The sequence below is a fragment of the Nestor notabilis genome, unplaced genomic scaffold (assembly GCF_000696875.1).
Source record: "Nestor notabilis isolate BGI_N333 unplaced genomic scaffold, ASM69687v1 scaffold25508, whole genome shotgun sequence".
NCBI lineage: Eukaryota > Metazoa > Chordata > Aves > Psittaciformes > Psittacidae > Nestor > Nestor notabilis.
The window spans coordinates 30,957-51,663 of NW_009940104.1; the positions used below are offsets into that span (position 1 = coordinate 30,957).

The 20,707-nt window shown below is 41.6% G+C and overlaps 1 protein-coding gene across 1 annotated transcript; it reads right to left on the bottom strand.

Moving 5' to 3' along the window:
* Positions 1 to 638: 638 nt before the first annotated feature.
* Positions 639 to 19,821, bottom strand: PTPN11 (protein tyrosine phosphatase, non-receptor type 11; the record flags this gene model as incomplete). The annotated part of the gene is made up of 15 exons (XM_010020204.1): positions 639 to 934; positions 1,965 to 2,066; positions 2,284 to 2,396; positions 5,954 to 6,105; positions 6,193 to 6,260; positions 6,777 to 6,931; positions 7,815 to 7,946; positions 9,892 to 10,050; positions 10,170 to 10,249; positions 10,826 to 10,922; positions 15,519 to 15,632; positions 16,136 to 16,252; positions 17,439 to 17,631; positions 18,404 to 18,598; positions 19,691 to 19,821. Coding segments are annotated over 14 exons (1,776 nt in total), but the record flags the coding sequence as incomplete, so codon positions are not given.
* Positions 19,822 to 20,707: the final 886 nt, after the last annotated feature.

Sequence of the window (20,707 nt, forward strand, 5' to 3'; positions counted from 1 at the left end):
CCTTCCTAGCAGAAGGGGAAGAGGGTTACCTCACACTAAGGGAACAGCCTGCACAGTGGGTTACTTATTTCACTGTTTTAAATATGCTGTCAAGGTCTCATCATGCAACTCTTTAAAATACTTTAACTCTACAAGTTCAATCTCTTGCTTAACAGATAAACACAGACAAATGAACACAGTATCCTCCCAAACTGCCAGGCCACTGCCTTTTGAGAGATACAGTAAATGTCTATTTTGAATAGAGATCATGGAAAAGAAATATTGTTTGATTTAAAGGCTACCTTGCATAATTACTCAAAACCAGCCCATCCAGCCACTCAGCTAAGTCGTAATCGAAGCCATCAGTCATCACAAAAAGCACCTTCGTATCAGCAACTGCTCACCCCTATGAAACTCAGTCTGAGTTTGAAATGTATTAGGACTAATTTTACCATGTAGCTGATTCTAGTCATGCTGGTGATCCACTGTTTTCAAACAATCAAGTATTGTTCCCATCAGTATTTTACATTACTGTAACGGATTTATCCATATCATCACTCTCCCACCACCCCCACCCCCCAAAAAAGAAGAGAAATAAAAATACATCCCACAACTGCTCAAATAAGGAAAAAACCCAACTAACAGCCATACAGTGAAACAAAGACACTATTTAAAAACCAAATGGATGACAGTCCAACAGCCTGTGGGATGCAAAACTGACTCTACAAAGTAGTTGTCTACATTGTAGAAAGGATTTCCTTTTATTTGGAAAACGAGCAATTGTAAATCAGGTATTGGAGAGAAGAGATATCAACAATCTTTAGATGGTCTGAAGTTTTGCCTACTGTTGAAGGATTAAAACCGTAAATAAAAAGGTACCAAGCCCTCAGAGTTCACCGTTCATGTGAAGCTTCTTCCATCTCTTTCTTGACCTTTTTAAAAACCATATTCATTTCTGGGAAAGGAAGGGAGAAGAACATTAAAGTTACTCAGGAAAAGAAAGCAGCAATTACTTCTTAGCCTGACACAATACAGAAGTGCTCAAGAAAGCCTTAAACTCAACTGAAAGTCTCAAACCGAGCGTATGAACTGAGTGGTCCTTTGGCAGTAGAAGATGAGGCTGTGTATAAACTTGGAGAAGGTCCCTGGACTAAATGGATGATCCACACTTACAGTTACCAAATAGAAAAGGGAAAATGGGATTTCTGAGGGCTTTAAAAACACAGGGGGAAGATGATAAAAGGCTTTAGATTAGAATCAAAAAAAATTAATTACTAAAGTCACTTTAAATGCAAAGGTTTTCCTTTGCTGTATTCACAGCCCATTAACTGAAGTATCAGATAAACTTATTAGCTAATAACCTACACATAATATTCAGTCGTCTGATTGCAAGAACCAAATTATAACAGATATTTAAAGTGTAAGAAAGAGAATCCACAGATTTCTCACCCAGCAAATGCAAGGATTTAATTTTTATTAGTATGACAACACCACCACACCAACTGCTCACATCACACAGGCACAGCAGTAACTGCTCATCCCATCTTTTATAAGGCTGAGTACGAGATCAAGTGTTCTCTGAGTCTCTTTAGACACACACAAATCCTTACTATCAAGCAGATCACTTTTAAAAGACATGGAAACTTCAGACTGTAGTTGCTACTCATCTTCTGCTAGCGTGCAGAACTTCAGTCTCCTGAGCAATAAAGACTTCCAACTCATGTCACTGGTGAGCCAGGACACGAGAACAGAACCCAAATTACCAGTATTCCTAAAATATTAATACTCCATGTTATTTTGTAAGAGTAGACATAGATGCAACTCAATTAAAATGAGCTTCTGGAATTTAAACACCCCATTGGATTACATGCATTTTGGGCCTTAAAAAGTCCTTTCTATAGTTCCTCTCAGTTTGGTTTTAGGTACATTTTCTCCAAACACCACAAGCCCAGGCTAGATTCCAGCTCACTCCTGAACATCCATACCTGCCTTTGCATGGAAGTCTCTGTACATCTTCTCATCTGAAACTCTTCTGCTGTTGCATCAGCCCCACATTTTCATATACTCTAGCACTATCTTCTCTCATTCTGAAACAAAACAAATACTTACAGTCCAAAGGATCTAGGTGCAAGAAAGCTGTATTTATACACACAATTTAATTCAGCGACAATTTGGTTTGCTCAATTTAAGAGCAAAGCACAGGGCAACAGTCTAGGGCAGATTCTGTGATAACTCATTCACATTTGAGGTCCCGGATGATTAGTGCCTATGTTTTGAACTGTACTAACAACAGAAATGACTTACTCTGGACACGCTGGGGTTGGGGTACAGGGTAGAAGAGGGCTCTGATCCCCACTTGTCTGGTCCGATAAAGAATATTTAATGTTTGTGTATTCATGACCTTTCCTCTTACTCTTCTGTGAAGCAAAACACAATAAAAAGCCAGGTTTTGGGATACTAATAGAAAATAATCATGAAAGCAGTGCAGAAATGACATGTATGACTAAACACTTATGCTTTTAGAAGAACGGTGTGTCTATGAGGAGGAGAGAGCTCAGTTCTGTAGATAACACACACAAATGGGTAAGACATAAAGGCTGGATTTAGCTACTGGTTATAAGACCTGAAAAATCTCACTTTTCAATATTCCCCTTTCCACCATCTCCAGCAGTTTACACCAACCTTATGAACTCGTAGGCAGTCTTCATCTTACTTGGCAGAAGAAACCACACTTCATTCTTTAACAGACAATACCAGCCAGTGGGCTTCCCACTGACCTTATTTCCAGCTTGGAGATGTGGCCAAATGAGTAACAATGTTGTTTGCAAGATCTCTAATAAAATAACATCTTAGCCCATTAGGTTTGATATAAAAAGAACCCAAGCTGTTATTTGTATTCTGCAACATATGTTCCAAGCTGCAGCCAATTGCACTGGCATGCAGCTAAAGATACTGGAGGCTCCAGCAAGCAAAGCTACACTAGGAAAGAAAGGGGATATGGCTTTTTCCTTTGCAAGATGAACATCCACAGCATATGCAGACATTGAAACCTGCATAGAAATTAAAGCCTCACTTTCAAGTTTTACAGGGTATTGGGTTTGAGGGGTTCTCCTGCGGCGTTTGTTGTTTGGAAGGGGGTTGGTTTGGTTTTTAAATGCTCGAACAAGTCCTAAGTAAGTGGCCTGGATCAATCTCACAGCAGAGGTTGTCAGAGCCTCTGGGGAGTTCTGGCTGCTAAGCTTCACTAAGAATGCTTTGTATATAGCAACGTAGGTTGAAGTTTTTCCAAGGCAGCCTTCTAAGACTGCTCAAAACTTGCTCAACTTGTTCTTTTACTGAACGTCCCCCCTTTCAGGCTCCTACTTCTGACAAATCACTTTCATATATACTGCCAGGACAGATCAATTGCCTGGAAAGTAATGCTAAAAAGTAAGATTAAAACGAAACGCAAAGGTTCAAACTCTGCTGCACTCCAGTATTACGGCTACAAACCCCTCACCTGCCAGTAATGTTCTGAAGCCCAAAACTAGGGCTTGATTTCCACCCCAAACTGTTAAATGGCAGTTCAAGTTATAGCTGTACTGTACAGTAAAAGCAATTAAAAGGATCAGTTGGATCTATTACTTAAGCTGACTGAAACAGATAAAACAAGCCAAGAAAAAGTAGATATCTGGCTTTAATTCCTTCTGCTTAATTCACCTGTAATGATCCTTTCTAACTCAGAATCACTGCAATGTGGTAAGAACTACCTGTTTGAGATGCAAGAGAATATAACATTTCTCCAAGGGGGGAAAAAATAATTACAAATATCATAAACCAAATTCACTTTGCTTTTCTTCCCCACTTGTAAGAAGACAGGCAACATTCAACACAACACCTAACTGTGAAATCTTGAGGCTCTCAGCATTGCAAAGCAAGAAGGAATGCTCGCAGAGGAGGGACATTTTTCTCCTGAATACAAAGAGCAGGCAGATCTATGTGAACAGATGCAGCTGCTCACAAATCCACTTCTTCAGTCCAGCTGGTTGCAAGTCCTGCATGACAATGGGCTAGCTAATGTGACCACCTCATTTCTTTTCAGAGCTGGCTTGTGTTCATCCAGACAGAAGAGCAGACGGGAACACAACCTCATATGCGTTCCTATAAAGTCCTAATTGACTTCACCAGGTTTTTTTCACCAATTTCCATTGTTTGCAACTGCACTTAAAGTATGCATAGAGAAGAAGGCTTCAGTAGTTTCCCTAAACACAGTGTTTCATTCCCAAACTACCTTATTGGGATGAAATTCAAGCATTCTACTACTCAGCCAGGGTTTTTTCTGCTCTATCAAAGCATGCTTTGGAGCATCCCCAGTTCATCATCTTTTTTCCAGGACATTAGCTCCTATAGTCACCACAAAGCTTTGCTTTTGTTTGGGAAGTGCTATATTGTTTTATGTCTATAGCTGCCACTAGCCCTAGTTATAGGTCAAGACCTCTTGAAGTAAAGCAATGGTCCACTTCCAGTTTCTTTTTATACCTGTGCCTTCTGAGCTAGTAATGGACTAGAGGATGAAACACAACTGAGCCTTATAACTATAGAAGAAATACATTGCTCCACTTAATATTAAGATATTATTCAAAACCCATTACAGTGATCAAGAGAGAGCTCCAGATTTACTCTGCAAATGGCAGCAGCAAAAGAGACCCTATTCAACAAGCTGAGGATACTTGCATAATTATACATAGAGATACAAGGCAGCTCCTTAGAGCAAAATGAGACAACAAAGACAGGAAAAAAAGTACACCTGGGGGATTACTTGTTCTTCATTTTGTGTCTAATCACCATCAGAGCACACAACAGCTGTCCTGAGGAGAGGAATAAAGCCTCTATCCTCTCTGCTAACAGTGCATCCACATCATGTAGGCAAATATCAAATCAGCTCTGCCACACTCCAAAGCAGGCAGAAGCTACACAAGAGAGTGGCTTCTCCTGGAGAGTGCCAAGCCCAAGCTGGCACACTCCATCTCTAAAGAGGGACTGTATCTCCTATCTGGCACAGTGCTAACCATGCAGCTCCCCACATCTGCCTCATCAGTTGTGTGTCTTTGTCTCCCAAGCAGCAAGCCAGCTGCAGAAGGAAAGACTCTGAACTTGTGAAACAAAGGTAAAAGTCCCAGATGACCAAAGAATGAAAAGCAATAGAGAGCAGAATGCCACAGTTCTTGATTACAAAATGAAGCAACTTCTGTAAGACTGTAGGATTTGAGTGCAATGACATACTCAAAACAGGAAGAGTGACCTGAAGGTCTTGTGGTTGTCAGCACATATTCCAAAGCTCTTCTCACCCTATCACACCAACTCACTCCTCTGCTTTTTGTTGGACACCGTACTACTGCAAGATCACCACACTCATTCTTTCATCTCTCAGTCCAATATACTTACTAAAAAAAACATGTACTTTAGGACTCTGAAATTGGTATTAGAGTGTCTAGCACCTGAATTTGATTATCATACTTTAGAAATACAGTCAACATTTAAAATCTCTTTAAAACACAATAGAACACAAAGTTCTGCACTGAGTAACAGAGCCTTATCTTTTGTTGTTCTTGTATAGAAAACTAGGTAATATTAAGGGAATTTGAGATGTGGGGTGCAGGGGCTGGGGGACAGGGAAGACAGGATCCCACACACGCAAGCATTGCCATAGAAGGTCCTGATTTTCTTCCTCTGCCAGTGGCCAGACACACTGGTTTCATTTTATGGCTTTCTAATTATCTAATTTTAGATAATTCTTATGCATAATGAACTGAAATACAGACTAACTTCTCTGAACAGGGTTAACAGGTTACAGACCCAGTTTTGTCCCGATGCATTGGCTGAACAGTCAGCATTCAATGCCTCCAAAAAGTCACAGGCAGCAAACGAGCAACTCTGCTCCCTGTTCAAATGCTAACATGTTCCTCTGGAATGTTTACACTCAGGACAAATGTACCTGCTCCTCCTCGATTCTGCGCTGTAGCGTTTCAATGTAGTGCTGTACTGCCATGTAAATAAACCTGTACTGTGCTTCTGTCTGAACCATTCCTGACCGCTGTGATCTCACCATCTGAATGGTCTTTGGAACATCAATATCACAGTCCACACCTAGAGAGAATCAGCATAAGGTTAAGAAAAGTAAAACAAGCTTTGACTTTGGAGGAGGGATTGGTCTCACCTTCCAGCAGAACCTACCTTTTTCTCTGATTATGTCAATAAGAATATCAATCACAATGAAAGTTCCTGTTCGCCCAATCCCAGCACTGGAAAAAGGGAAGAAAAGAAGTTAATTGTTTGGCTCTTCCTGAACAGCCACCAAAACACCAGTCCAACTCAGAGGCTAATATGGAGACATTACACTTCCAAATTATAGCCAGAATCAAACCAAGCCACACAGCTAAAAGTAACTAGAGACCTAATCAACTTGACATGGAAGAGACAGAAGTCGTGAGAGCTTTTATTAACATCTCTGAATCAGAAAAAACTACAGGGCCAGATCTAACATTTCCTTGCCTTATAAGAAGTATTTAATTTATAAGCCAAGACTGAGGAGAGAGCACTCACAGGAGGTGGGATGGGATACTAGGATTTCCACGCTCCTGAACCTGAAATGTATGCAGGCAAGACTGGAACTACCTTCCCATACATAAGAAATCCTTATTCACACAGACTTTGTGTTTTGCAAAACACAAAGCACAAACAGAACAGAGAGATAAAAAAAGGCTCCAACTCCACAAGGCAGAGGGTAGTAGCAGGAGAGGCACAGCGCATCACCATACCTGCAGTGGACCACAACTGGTCCTGCATCAGAAATGCTCTCCTGCTTATGGTGCACCTCCTCTAGAAAGTCTAGTACACCACCAGGGTCACTTGGGACTCCATGATCAGGCCAAGTCCTGAAGTGATATTGCCAGACTGTTCTCTCTGTGTTCCCCTGGAAGGAAGATGCCAACATATGAAAACAAAATCCTTCACATCAAAATCCAGCTAAAAGCACTTCTGTGGCAAAGCTGAGTCAGATCAGAAGGTGGCACATCCAACCTGCTGCTCGGTATCCACAGCACCGCAAATCTATTAAGGGAGGAAGAAGCCAGAGTTGTTCTTGGCCTGACAAGTCAATCACACCACTTGCTTCCTCAGCTCCCTCTTTCTCATGCAGTTGTTTCCAAGAGCATTTCCATCTTCACCTTTAGAAGCCACAGCAAAATTCTGTCTGAGGGCAACCAAGAGCAAGGGACCTTCATCTGTCATACTCACCATTCATACCTACAGACACCTACCTTATGCACTTTTTCCCACTCAGCAACATCCCATGCACACTCCAACCTAACACAAGCTGCTAATTTGCTTCTTACACAATTTGTTGTGCACCCTGATCCAAACTGTTCCTTAACAAGGAAGCGCTATTTCCACACTAGTTAACTGTCTCTCCTTCCTCATCTTTTGTATTCCTTAAGTCTTCTTTCTACACACTGGACCCACACAGAACCATTTTCTTCTAGCACAACCATCTCCATGAAAGGGAGCAAATGTTTAGCTAGACTTAAATGCAACTACTTTAAAGCATCGTCCCTCTTTCCAGATTTCCTCAAAGCTCTGCAGTTGTGCATCTTCTGTCAGAAAGTGCTAAGGTTTAAGAATCTTCAATTATCCCAAAGACAAAGAGAAAGAACTAAACCTGGAGCTTCAAAGAAAGACAGGGGTCAATTCATTAATCTCTTGGTGCTTTTATTGATCCCAAAGAAACAGTCTGTTTCTCCAATTTTTCTGGTGCTCTTCAACCTCAATTCACACGACAGAGTTACTAGCATACTTACTTGCCCAACTTTAGAAAGCTTAAGTTCTCTTAGTGTGTAATCATGTGCTGCACTCTCCTTAACATTCCTGACACGCATAACTCCATACTCCTTTAGGGAATATTCATCAGGCCAGTACTTGACGCACTTACTCTGCAAGATTAAAAGAGGCATTGGTAAGAAGAAGGGCTGGTTCACAAACTGGTCAACAAAGAACATTTCTGAATGCAGAGAGGATGATTCCTGGCACCAACTGGACAGCTAGCTGAGAAGGTAAACTATATTTTAGGTGGACATTTCTCTTCCACACAACAAACACTGGATGATTTCAAACAGGTACAGACAATGTCTCCATTTAGCATCTTTTGTGATCATCTTAAACACCTGCTTTGCCTCAACAGTTTCAAAGCCTGGAGATGAAAACACTGTTATTTGTATCTCCACTCAACTACAGGTTTCAACTACTGAGTTTCCAGTGCAATGCTGTAGCTTTACAGACTATTCTACAATCCAAACCCAACAGGCTGTGAAATAAATTCAAGTCAAGGGTATAAGCCATTTTTTTTAGCAGAAATGAAACTTGGATGCTTGCTTTTCCATCACTTACAGCAGAAAGAGCTAACATAGCTCTCTAACTCTATTACCAATCACCAAAGCAACAAAGAATTGCTCCCTGTGGCAGGGGGCTGAAGCCTCATGTGTCTGTAGCTTCTGAAATGTAGAGCTTTTGGTGTGCTACATCTCTCTCAAGATTATCTTTGGACAGGGATATATTCCACCCACTGAGGAATGGATTCACCTATTGCTACTTTCATTTGGTTCCTGTGACAGCTCAGGAAAGAGCAACTCCTGTCAGCCTGTGAATGCAATACCAGTCCACAGAGTATCAAATCAGATATTATAGTGGGTACATAGATGCAGCTTCCAGCAAATGCAGACCAAACACTGAGTACTACAGAGAAACATTTCCTATTTGCAGTTACTACTGCATATTGATGAGAAAACATGGCAACAAGAAAGTTCCTTCTGCCAACACAAGACAGAGCAAGAGATGATGGAACGCATGCTCTCCAGCCTACTTAGGCAACAAGATGCTTTTCTGTTACTTTTGCCCTTCTTTCCCTGTCATCTCCAAAAGGGTAGAAGCTAAAAGACGCTGATCTTGGCGTACGCCAGCATAACTTGCAGTCTCAATACAGACCTCTGAACACCAGAGCAGTTGGTGTAGCAAGTCTGAACAGCAACACGCAGTGTTAAAATAAGCTTTAGCCTGATGGAGGGATGTGTGTATTACTGGCTCTATGGAGTGCATCCAGAATACCACCATTTTAATTTGTATTTGCTGCTCCTACAGTGAATTCTAAAGCATACTCAGAACTCTCTGCAGATCTGAAACCTTTCATGGCTCCTCACTTCCTTAGGCGATGTGCTCTTGAAGTCATCTCTGATGCAGAGGTTTGTCCCCTTCCTGCAGATCTGAAAGCATCTTGGCTCGAGATTAAAAGGCTTTTGTTTTATATCAGGACTCTTATTTGCAATTCTTGAAGAAGTGAAATAAGCATCAAGAGAACAAGAAAGAATAAGAGAAAGAAAAAAAAAACCAATGCATGCAGCACTGATCAAGTAATCAGACATTAAAATGTCTCCTACAGCCAGAACACAGACAACAGGCTTTGCAAAGTTTGGAAAGGATCCTGGAGAAGCTGCAGAGGAGCACAGGCCATCCATGGGCTATTAAAAAGTAAAAACTAAGTAAGGTTTATTCAAGTCAGCTCTTGCAAAACAACACCATAATTTATTGCTCCTCTTCCAAGGGGAAGAGAAACAACATGGTTTGTAGAAAACCACAGACACTTCCCTGAGTGGTTTTAAAATATATAAAGCTAAAATTTAATCAGTCAACCCTTAAAAAAAGGGAGGCCTGATGATGTGATAGGAGTATACCCTCAATTCCCACAGGCGCCAGTAAAAAGGACCTTCAGCATATTCCTTGCACACCAGGTTTCAGCACATACATCAATATAATCAAGACAGTTTAGCCCTTATTGTGTTCAGATGTCATGGCTTTCCCAAGGCCAGTTTGAGAGTCTGTTTTTACCTTTCCTCTTTCAACTTCTTTTGTTGTCATAACAATAACTCGAGAATTCTCCTGGAACACCATCCTCCAGAAGTCATTCACTGTATTCTGTAGGCAACCTTGAGTAGCAATGTAGCTTTTTTTTGGCTTCGAGTTGTTGCACTTGGTTTCAAACTCAGGCTAAAGGAAAAAAAATCATTTGACAAATGGTTACAAGACTAACTTGGATTTAGGTGAGTATATTAAAGAGTAGACATGGGCTGTGCCACAAAGGCTCCTGTAGGTAGGATTACACTTACCATAATAATATTAGCATTGATATAGTCTGAAACAGGCTCATTTGGATCCCCATCATGTAGAACAACTCTCGTATGGTCAACTGTAAGAATATACGTGAACGTTAAGGACTTGCATCCTACAGTTGTGAACACAGAGCTATTTTTAAATATCCCACAGACAGGCTATTAAGTTATCAAACTGAGTACATTACTGGCTAGAATATTCAACCTTTCCTCTTTTGCCGTTTCTTAAAACAAGTGGCCATAACAAGCTAGTTCAAAATAGGTGTTCATGCCCCCTGGTAACTCACAAGTACATGGACAGTCGAGCACCAAGTCAAGGCAAACGGCCTCTGGTTTGCACCAAGCAGTTTGGTACCATAAATTAATCCTCTTAGATTTAAGCATTCCAGTTAGCTGAGGAACAGCTTAAGGATGTGATGCTTTTAAGTGAAAGCTGAAGATAAAAATGATATTTGGGAAATACCAATATCTACAAAGTGCAAATGGTTGAACACAAACTGCATGGGCTGATACCGACAACATCAGAGGGGGCATTATTACTGAAGAGAAGAAAAAGCACAGTGGTGCTTAATTAACCCTGTATTTATGAGCTAAGACAATAAAGCATAGAAGCAGAGCAGGCTTACATGGGAACCAAATCAATCAATACTTACAGGGTAAAATGTTTTTGTATCTATTTTTGTTTTTGTTCTCCTGGCGCTGACCTTCTTTACGACTATAGAGAAGTTTGCATTCTTGCTGCTGTAAAGTCTAAAGGAAAACAGCACAAATAACTGGGTTTAATAACAACAGTAGGGACTGTTCCATCATCCTTACAGCAATCCTTTCGCACAAAAAGGATACTTATGATGCCAGAGAAAGAGGGAGAGGTACTGCGTTTCAGACTTAGTACAGAATTGTTAATAACATGTGTAAGAAACAAAGAGTGAGAGTGACAAGGAAGCTATTTTGCACCTAATAATTACAAACACCTATGAATTCAAAGCTGCTTTAAACCAAACTCATGATACCATTCTGACCAAGCAGACACATTGGGCCCTTAAAGCTTTTAGCTGTAAAACACTTTGTGAGGAAACCACAACTGGTTACAATGGGCCACAACAAAATGTTGGCTGTGGAAACGTGGCCATTTGAAAGGCACTCTAAATAAACCAGACAACACGAGCACCATTCTACAGAGTAGGTCCAACATATTTATCACTAGGTCCTTCTAACCGAGCATAAAACTTACAAGTACCACTGCATTTCTCCTTTTTGCTGAACCAGGCAGGTATGGAGGCAAAACATTTCCACTGGCCTGGCATTAGCTTTAAGAATAAAGGTTAGTACCTAAAGCATTCCAAACTATGGCCAGATTCCAAAGGATTAAGGCACTTTGCAATCCAGTGCTTCTCTACCTGACCTGTGCCGGATTCCCCCAGGCCTTAGCAGGCACCTTCATCTCCCTCAGCTACAGCAAGTGTGCAGTACTGCTGCTAGGAAGCCCCCAAAACAAGTCCCTGAGACTACAGAGGCTGTGTTACATCACCACCACAAGAGCAGATCCTCACCAGCTGCAGCCAGACACTGCAGACAGCCAAAGAGGAGGAAGAAGCATACAGAAAACCCAAAGCACATCAACACAAGCAACTGTATTTAATTATCAAGCACAGTGAAGAGTCCTTCAGCAGTTAGAAGCAGAATATTAGGAAGATACTCTTATCCATTCCCCCAAAATAAAACTCCACATGGAAATGCTACAGTGTTTTCAAAGGGAAGGATGAGACAGGTAAAATTCTAACGTACAGCCCACCACAGCCATGTACCACTCTAATTACTCTCATTATTCTCTCCTACCAACACAAAGCCATTTCACTAAACCAGTACAAAATCTTGCACAGACTTCCTCACATCACCCTGTTGGGGAAAGAAGGGGAGGCATCAGGTAACTACAAACAGGGTTATCCACAAATCAGCCTAGTGTAGAAGCAATAAACACACATGGGGATGTCTCCTGTTGGCAGGGAGCTAATTCCTCAGTGTCTGGTTCACAATCAACATGACAGGGACAACAGCAATTCCACACTTCACAGCCATGCTGCTTAGTAGCAAATCTCTCTGCTTGCAATGAAGCTGGAGGGACCAGAATTGTGTCTGTGTTCCAAGTTTTAATCCCCAAAGCAGTACTGGCCTGACTAAAAGGAATACTCAGGCTTTGGAAGCTGTTCCCCTTGTTATTACCATCCTTAATACTCTTAGAGAAATTGCTTTTACTTTAAAGCTTGGGCATGTCAGGCATATTTGCTCACTTCTATTTCAGTCTCTGTTGTTACCGCCTCACTTAGTGACCTTGGACAATTAGGCTATCCTAAAGACATGGAAACCAAAGAACAAAACCAATACAAGAGAGCTGCAAAGCAAAAGACAGAAAAACATATCCCCATAAACCACAGCTTGCTTGTACTAGTGGTGGATGAAACAACACTTTGCAGTAAGTTCCCCTCTTGCCCACTGCAAGAGCCATTTAAGTGCCATTATCACAGAGCACCCTGACCTAATATTACACTTTTGAGTCTCAGGCAAGTGAAACACCAACAGAAAGAACCAAAAGCTAAACTTTGGCTGCAGGTTAAAACACAGGAACAGTGAAGTGTGGGGAAACCATAGCTTCAAACACATCATCACTTCATACAGTTAATTGTGATTGCTTTGAGCATCCCTGAGGAGAGATCCATGAGCAGCAGCGACTTCTAACAGGCCCATGAAGAAATGTACACAATGCAACAACAGATCTGAAACAGTCCTCAGTTTCACTCCACCATCCAAGCTTTAAGCTCACCAAACAGCCATTTTTCACAAGTGAAAACTTTACGAGGACTGTCAACATTTCTGTCTAGCAGTTCAAGGGACAAGAGGAAGACAAGTACCATCTGGACTGCCAACTCAAACAGCACAGGCAGAGATCCATGGACAACCTGGAGGTTGGACCCTGCCTCCTGCCACCAAGGCTGACAGCTATCACCTACCTGAGGTGAATGGAAGCACGACACAAACTGCCAGGAGATTGCATCAGCTCCAGAATCACAGTGGGGAAGACAAGGTTTGTGCTGCCCCCACCACCAGCAGCAAAGGGAAAAAGAAGTAGAATATTTCAGGGATAAAACCTTTCATTCCTTACATTTACTTTTCCTGTAAGACTTCTGGCTTGCTGGCAAACACTGTTCTTCAGGAAAGTCACAAGGCAGGAGAACACCTTCTAAGGACCGAGTGATAAATCCATTACACGACAAATTTATTCAACAAAGACCAGAGGTCAGGAAAGAAGCTCTAAGTGTCAAGTAATAGTTCTGTCATATTGTGACAAATCAAGTCCATTCCTAAGTGCACTTCACCGGAGTGCATCCCTCAAGATAAAATAAAACCCAAACCAACCACAAACATTAATTCACCATCAGGCAGCACCAATGACGAGAAGGGAAAGCCAAGAGGACACCCTTTCCTTTTTGTGCCCTCTGAACAAGAGTGAGGTGTGCTTAAAGACTCCAGGGAAGCCAACAGAGACCCTAGGCCTGGCTAACTTGTAAAGGTATGATCAGGCTAAACCACACAGGTTCATGGGTTGAACTCTGCAAGAGAAGCAATTCAAAGGTTGAGGGCAGTTTACCTCCAGGGGAGGTTCACAAGCCATAGGTGAGAGCTGCTGCCCAGGGGATCCACCACTGCTGCTGGGTAAAACAGAGCCCCAGGTCCTCAGCAGTGCTCTGAGCAGCCTCTGCTGGGTTGCTTCCCCTCCAGGTAGGATTCTGACCATTCCACAGTCCTGGGTCACAGACTGTTCCCCCACACTGGGCACAGGGAATTGAGAGGAGAAAGTCCAATCCTCAATTGATTCCATCATTTCCCCACTGCCATGACCTCACCTTCTGACATTCCATGCACATTCCCAGAGAAATCTGCTACCTCTTTGGTAATCTTTTGCTTTTCCTGGGTTTGTGTTTCTCCTCCTGACAATCTCAGATCAGACTGAACAGTGCATTCAGCTAATGAATATGTCTGATCAAAAAGAGAGTGTCTTCAATAATGGTTGCTTTGAAAATCTGTCATTATTGAAGAAGTTTCTCAAAATAGCATTACCCAGCCAGAACCAGCCTCTGACAAAGACCAGGACTTGCCAGTTTCCTGTTGCCATCTGCTGGTGGAGTACCAGACTCCACGGTGGTGTTCTCAGGTGTAAACCAGCCCATTCTATTTAGGACAATTCTAAGCTTTTGGCTATGACCACCATATGAATGCAGCTGTGAAGTGACTCCAGTTGTTAGAGAAGGGTTGGTACCCAGGTTAGATTCAAATAGTCTGGAATTTGACAGCTAATGCTCTTAACTTTGCTCTACTTAAGAAACTAACAGTTTCAGCTGTATTTTCTTTGAAACGTAAGTAGCTCCCTGAAATCATTAGGACTTCAAAGAACGGGATAGCTGGGCCAGCACAGCTATGTTAGACACGAGAAGTGCACAGATAAGACAGAGAGAAAGGCAATGAGACTTTCGGGGAGGGAAATGGAATTTTGGCTGCAGGCAGAAATGAAGCACCAAAATAGAACACAAATTAATCTCCAAGAGTCCAAGGAATACATATAAACAACGTGGCTTCATCTTAGAGCTTGCTACTGCTTCACAAGAGTTTTAAGATCCCCCAAAATGGCTATTCAAAAACCACAAGCTCAAGGTCAAGAGCATATATTGACCAAGAAATCACAGTGAAGTTTCCTGAAAATAGGTACCCGATCTCCTGAACACAGCAAAGTGCAGACAGAAATGTCCTCTGTACCGAGACATGCAACAGAAACCACAGTGCAATTCCCTTCATATGCACCCAACATATTCCAACTGCATCAGACACTGCTACTGTACTGGTACTTGGGTCACCAAGAGCGAAGTAGGCTCAGAAGTAGACCTCTGCCTCCAGCAACATTGACCCAGCTTATAGACCTCCTCCTATCCACATAAAGAAAAGGAACAGAAATGAACCTGACCAATTGTCCTGGTGGGCTACATATAGTCGTACATAAGGCTCCCTCATGATGGGGAAGATATTCAGGAGGAATTATGTTAGTTACTGAATGAAGAGCATTGAAAGAAATAATTAGCTCTCAGAATAATGAAAAAAAAAAAAAAAGGCAAAATATTTCAATCCACAAGAGTGGAAATGGTAAAATTTTAACACACTGTACCTGACACAGGAAAGAAGCTAGAACAGGGATCTGAAGCAATGGGGGGGAGATGAGAAAGTGCCAGGAAGGCAGTAACAAACATAACTTTAATTAGCATAGAGATTTAAACTTATAACACTTGGAATGTGATGAAGTACCTCAAATTCCTCCCAGAAGCCCTGCTTGACTTTATCTGTAGTCTCTGCCAGCTTGCTTAGCTCTCGCACTCTGCTCTCGATCTCTGCAGCATTAATACGGGTGGTATTCAGGGGCTAAGAGAGACACAGACAGAGGTGTAATAAATGGCAACTGGGAGAAGACAGTCAAAACACACATCCCCGCCACTAAGCATATTTTGTGTAGGCAATTCTGGGATCCAGGCATCTCTTTGAACCTCAAAACTTTGCAATTCATGCAATGAAAGGCAGTGACGGTAGAGAGGAAGGGAGCAGGGAACAATTGCTTTTAGACAGTCTCATGGTTGTTCTTCAGTACATTAAGCTGTCTCATTTCTGGACTCATCCTGCAGTCCCTGTGGACCACAATAAACCAAGAGAAGTTCTGCATCAGACACACAAAACTATCCCTTCACAGGCATGTAAGAAAGTGTTCCCATTCAAATGACTGACTCTGTCATCCAGTTTCATGAAGTTTAGTTCCTCATTTTTGCATTAGGAAGGAAGCAAAATGATGTCTCACAGAACAGATGGAAAACTCTGCACTTCAGCATATTCTGAAGGTAACAAGCTTAGTGGTGTCTTCCCTGTTCACTCACCTGCTTCAGTTGCAACACTGTGCCCAAAGTTTCTACCATAGGGTTCTTCTTGTAATGTTCCACCAGATCTGTCAGAGAGTCAAATTTCTCTCCTCCACCAACGTCATATTTTAGATCCTTGAAAGACAGATGCTCTTCAAAATAAATGCACTTCCCACAACGACATCTACACTAACATCACCTTTAGGCTATGCAATGTATGAGAAATTATCTTTGAGAAAGAATCTACTAAAATCCTTCTGCTGAGGGATGGTAGGACACTACTAAGAAGAAACACGTTCGCACTAGGGGGGACATTACCCTTTTTGTCATCTAATTGAAAATCATTTCATCTGCCTTTCTGCTTCACTCAGCTCCAGCAGGCTTCCCGAGCTACACGATTAGAATCCAGGAGACAGCCTTGGAAATCAATTCAAATTCCTATTATTGCGTCCTGAAAGGCTGGTATTGATTGCACCATCCCTATTTCAAGGAAGCAATGCAGAGTTATTTTTCTCATTGTCATAAATGCTACTTACAGTTAACTGCAAATCAAAGAGGTTTTCTTGGGAAATAAAATATTCTGGTAGGTGAGCTTTTACAGTGTTGGGAGACCATTACTACCTCCAAACTATTTCTGTTATTGCATTTTAGTTGTTTTCAATCAATTAAGTCATTGCACTTTTTCTTCTGTTATCCTAAAAGACTATGCCAAAATCTGTCATTTACTGTTTTTTTTAAACCCATGAGCATGTATGAAAATATCAAAATACTACAATTTAACAATACTTCAGCAAAGAACTACCCTACGTTAAACTGAAGATTTATAGATTTAAAAGCATTCCTGGATTCAGTACGCAAAATTCATCGGTCATCTATCAGCTGCAACTATAAAAACTGACAGAAGACAGACATATATTTGGATAGATCTCTATTTGCCCAATTACTTCTGTTTTCCTATAATTCACCCAGTAGACTTTAACTTGTTTAAGGCCCACGAACATGAAAGGCTCCATCAGCAGAGGATTTTAGACAGACTACTGATGCAATCAAAACCAAATCTATTAGAAGGTACTTGACAGCACAGTATATTGTGATGTGATTCAGCCAGACAAGCAGTCAAAAGAAATAAAACACTAATATAATTCTGATGCTATCAAATGAGTCAATTTGATCACACAGATGATACAGAACACACGCAGCACCGCAGGGAAAGGGGGATGTACTCAGCTCTCTATGGTGAAGTACAACATGGCCCTCCTGTTAGAATAAGCCCACTGCACGTGGAAGCAGCCCTGTTGAAGAAGCTCGTGCTTCATCATACCTGGCAGTGAATCATGACATGTGTCACTTTAGATTTCCCATCATTACTCTCTCCTTTATCATCTCCTGTCCGGACAGAAAGAACAAAGTCCCCAGGGTGGCTTTGACTCTCACGCACAAGAAAGCTTCCATGTTTTCCTTTTTCTGTTAATAGTTTTTCAGCTTCTCTTCCAGAGAGATGCCCATGAAACCACCTTTAAATAAAGATATAGACAGGTACCCTGTTTGTCATTCCAGCCATGGCTGAATCAGCTTGTTCTAAATATTTACTATAAACGCTTATGTACACTGAACAACAGCGGCCAGGTCTGCAGAAAGCCTCAGTTTCTAAAAACAAAAAGTAAAATAAGCCTCAGAAATGTACATACACACCAGTGATTACAGAAGCACTTCAAAGCAAACACTTCCATAAGCACTGAAATTTGCATTTCACGCAAGCTTCAAATGAAGCTTTGATTTGGATCCTTTACAACAATCCAAATGATTCCCTGGTGTCCAATAAACACGAGCTTACTCTGCAACCTTTTCCTCAGTCAAAGCATTAAATCCTCTCATTTCCTTCATGAAGATAGAGTTTCCTGACAAACCTGTGGGAGCTTAGCATCTCTGAGACCTTACCCTTCCATCACATCAGGAAGAGGACAGGATAATCACGTCAATCTCATAACAAAACATTCTCCCACTAAGAATAAAGGGAGCTATGCCCTCTTTTTTAGTATTGTATCACAGCAGGAAGAATACTGAAGAATACAGGTTCTGAGGCTTAGATTGCTTTATCTTTACTCGTGTTTATTAGGCTACTTTGCAAGTAACCTAAGTGAAATCAGTTGGACCACTTTTAGTACAAGATAGTGGCCACCCTTTCATCAAATAGAAGCTGACTGTTTATCCCTATTATCAATAGGGATAAACACATGCATTTATTAAGTACATGGACACCGAGGTTTTCACCACCATTTCTCTCACCTTTCAGATGTAGGATCAGCACAGTTCAGTGGGTATTTCAACTCTATAACATCTCCATTCTTTTCCTTGAGCTGCCCATGATGTTCCATGTAATACTGAACTAACTCAGCCAACGTAGCAAACTTCTCTCCTCCATAGAGGTCATAGTAGTCTCCTGTGTTCTGGATCTTGATGTGGGTGACAGCTCCAGTTCGTCTAATATTTGAAACAAAGGAAAACACCCCCCACGAGTCAGCTGATTTCCAATCAATCACTTTATATTTAGTGTTCTGTTGTCCGAGTTAGAGGAATCCATACTTACATTTGCATCGCTTCCCAACTGAAACACTGCAGAGTAGCTACACTAGTACACCTCTGAAGGGTGCTTCAGCCACGTTGTAGTGGCTTGCATGAAGGGGAAACGTCTGTCCAACAGTCAGGAAAAACAAGGAGAAACCTAATTCCCTAACAAAGGGCCTCCTGAAGCCAGGATAAACTCTGCAGCTTCACCATCTCCAGTAGAAATCCCTCAGCCCCCCAGGAGTTGCACACACAAGCACATGAGGTGGAGGGGTGAGGAGAATTCAGCACTCTCAGACACCCATCAGAGCTTGTTTGCTCCTTTCCCTAGAATTCCACTCTAAGATCTCTCCTTCAGTAAGCACTTGCCTTTGCATGATGCAAGTCATTTGCTCCCACAGTCTAACACTAATGAAGAACAGCTCTCTGGAAGAGTCCCATTCTCTTCAACCAGGCCCATTACCTCAGAGGTATCCAAGCAGCATCATTCTTATCACTGATCCCACTTTTCCCTTGTGCTTTATCTATTTCCTCTTGCCATCCCCATCCCTATCACTATACACACAGTCTCAGGGGACAAGTGTTCCAAAAGGCTTATTTTGGAAGCTGAAATAGCATTGCAGTTGTCCTTAAAGCCTTGCTGACTTCAAGAAGAGAGCCTTGAGCAGCATTTCCTTTCATGTGCTACTTTCAGATAAGTATGAAATAGATTTTAAGGGGCTGAAAGCAATGCCATTATGACTTACTATGAATCCCCCTTAGCTTTTCTGCCTGACTGCAGAATCAGAATTCGCTACAACTTACAGTTTCCCAAAGTTGGGTAAAAGTTTTTAAGAGCCTTTTCAGGGAAAATGGGAGAAGAGAAGGAAAAGAGTGAACAATGGACTAATAAGTGATCTGTGCATTCCTTCACCTCTTACAAGGAGTTCACTTACAACTCTTCCCCAAAGAGCAGCATCAAAGACCCTTCCCAGTGTGGGGAGAAAGACGAAACCCATTTAAACTTACCTAACAGAGAGCGTGAAGTCTCCTGGGTTACTTTTGCTAGGCCGTGCCAAAAAGCTGCCATCCACTCCTCTTGTTAACAGCAGGTTTTCTGCCTCCACCCCAGTAATGTTTGGGTGAAACCATCTATTAGAGGTTAAAAATAAACAGTGTTAATAAATAAATAGAAGATCTTCTGGTCTTCAGAGTTCAACTTCCATGACAAGAGTCAACAGAACAGTCCAACAGCTTCAAAACCAGAAAGCACTGAATTGTGTTCCTAAATTAATAAGAAAGTATAAACTATTCATTTCATACTGCATTACAATTTGATGTGTTGGTAAGAGATGCTTTGTAAGAGCTATACCTAGACATACTCAGACTGCTTGGATTAAAATGGTATCAAAGGTATACAATGTAGAGACCACAATCCTACATTTTCCTTACTCAAGGAAGACAAGACACACAAAGAAACTGGAAGACAACCAGAAAAAACACTTAAAAATAAAACAAGACATCCAAAGTGACACTTGACAACATTTTAAAGGTTAAAAATGTAACAAAACCTCATGGTTTAGGGCACAGGATGACCACCAGCTGATAGTGGTCAGGAAGGAACTTCGCTTGTGGCTCAGCTGCCCAGTCTTCTCCCACCTTCCTCAGCAGAATGTGCTGCTGGTGACTGCCAGACTTTGCCTCCCAACTACCATGGCAATTTCTCTGGTCTGAATATATCCCACTTAAATACAAGCACCCAGGAATCTCATATTGATATTCACCACCCACAAAGAGCCTTCGGAATGACTAATATAGTGTCCTGCCAAGGGAGAGCTCTATATGGGCTATAGCCAAGAAGCTCCATGTCCCCACCTATGGCATGAACTTTTGAGACTTATTCTTAGCCATTGAGTTGACACATCTGCGTTTCCTCTTATCTGTGACCAAGGATTTTTACTTCACTCTTGCAGTGCTAAGCTACATCTGTGTGTTCTGGGTGAAAGGAGTTTTTAATAAGGCATGATTTTAGGAGACAATCTTAAA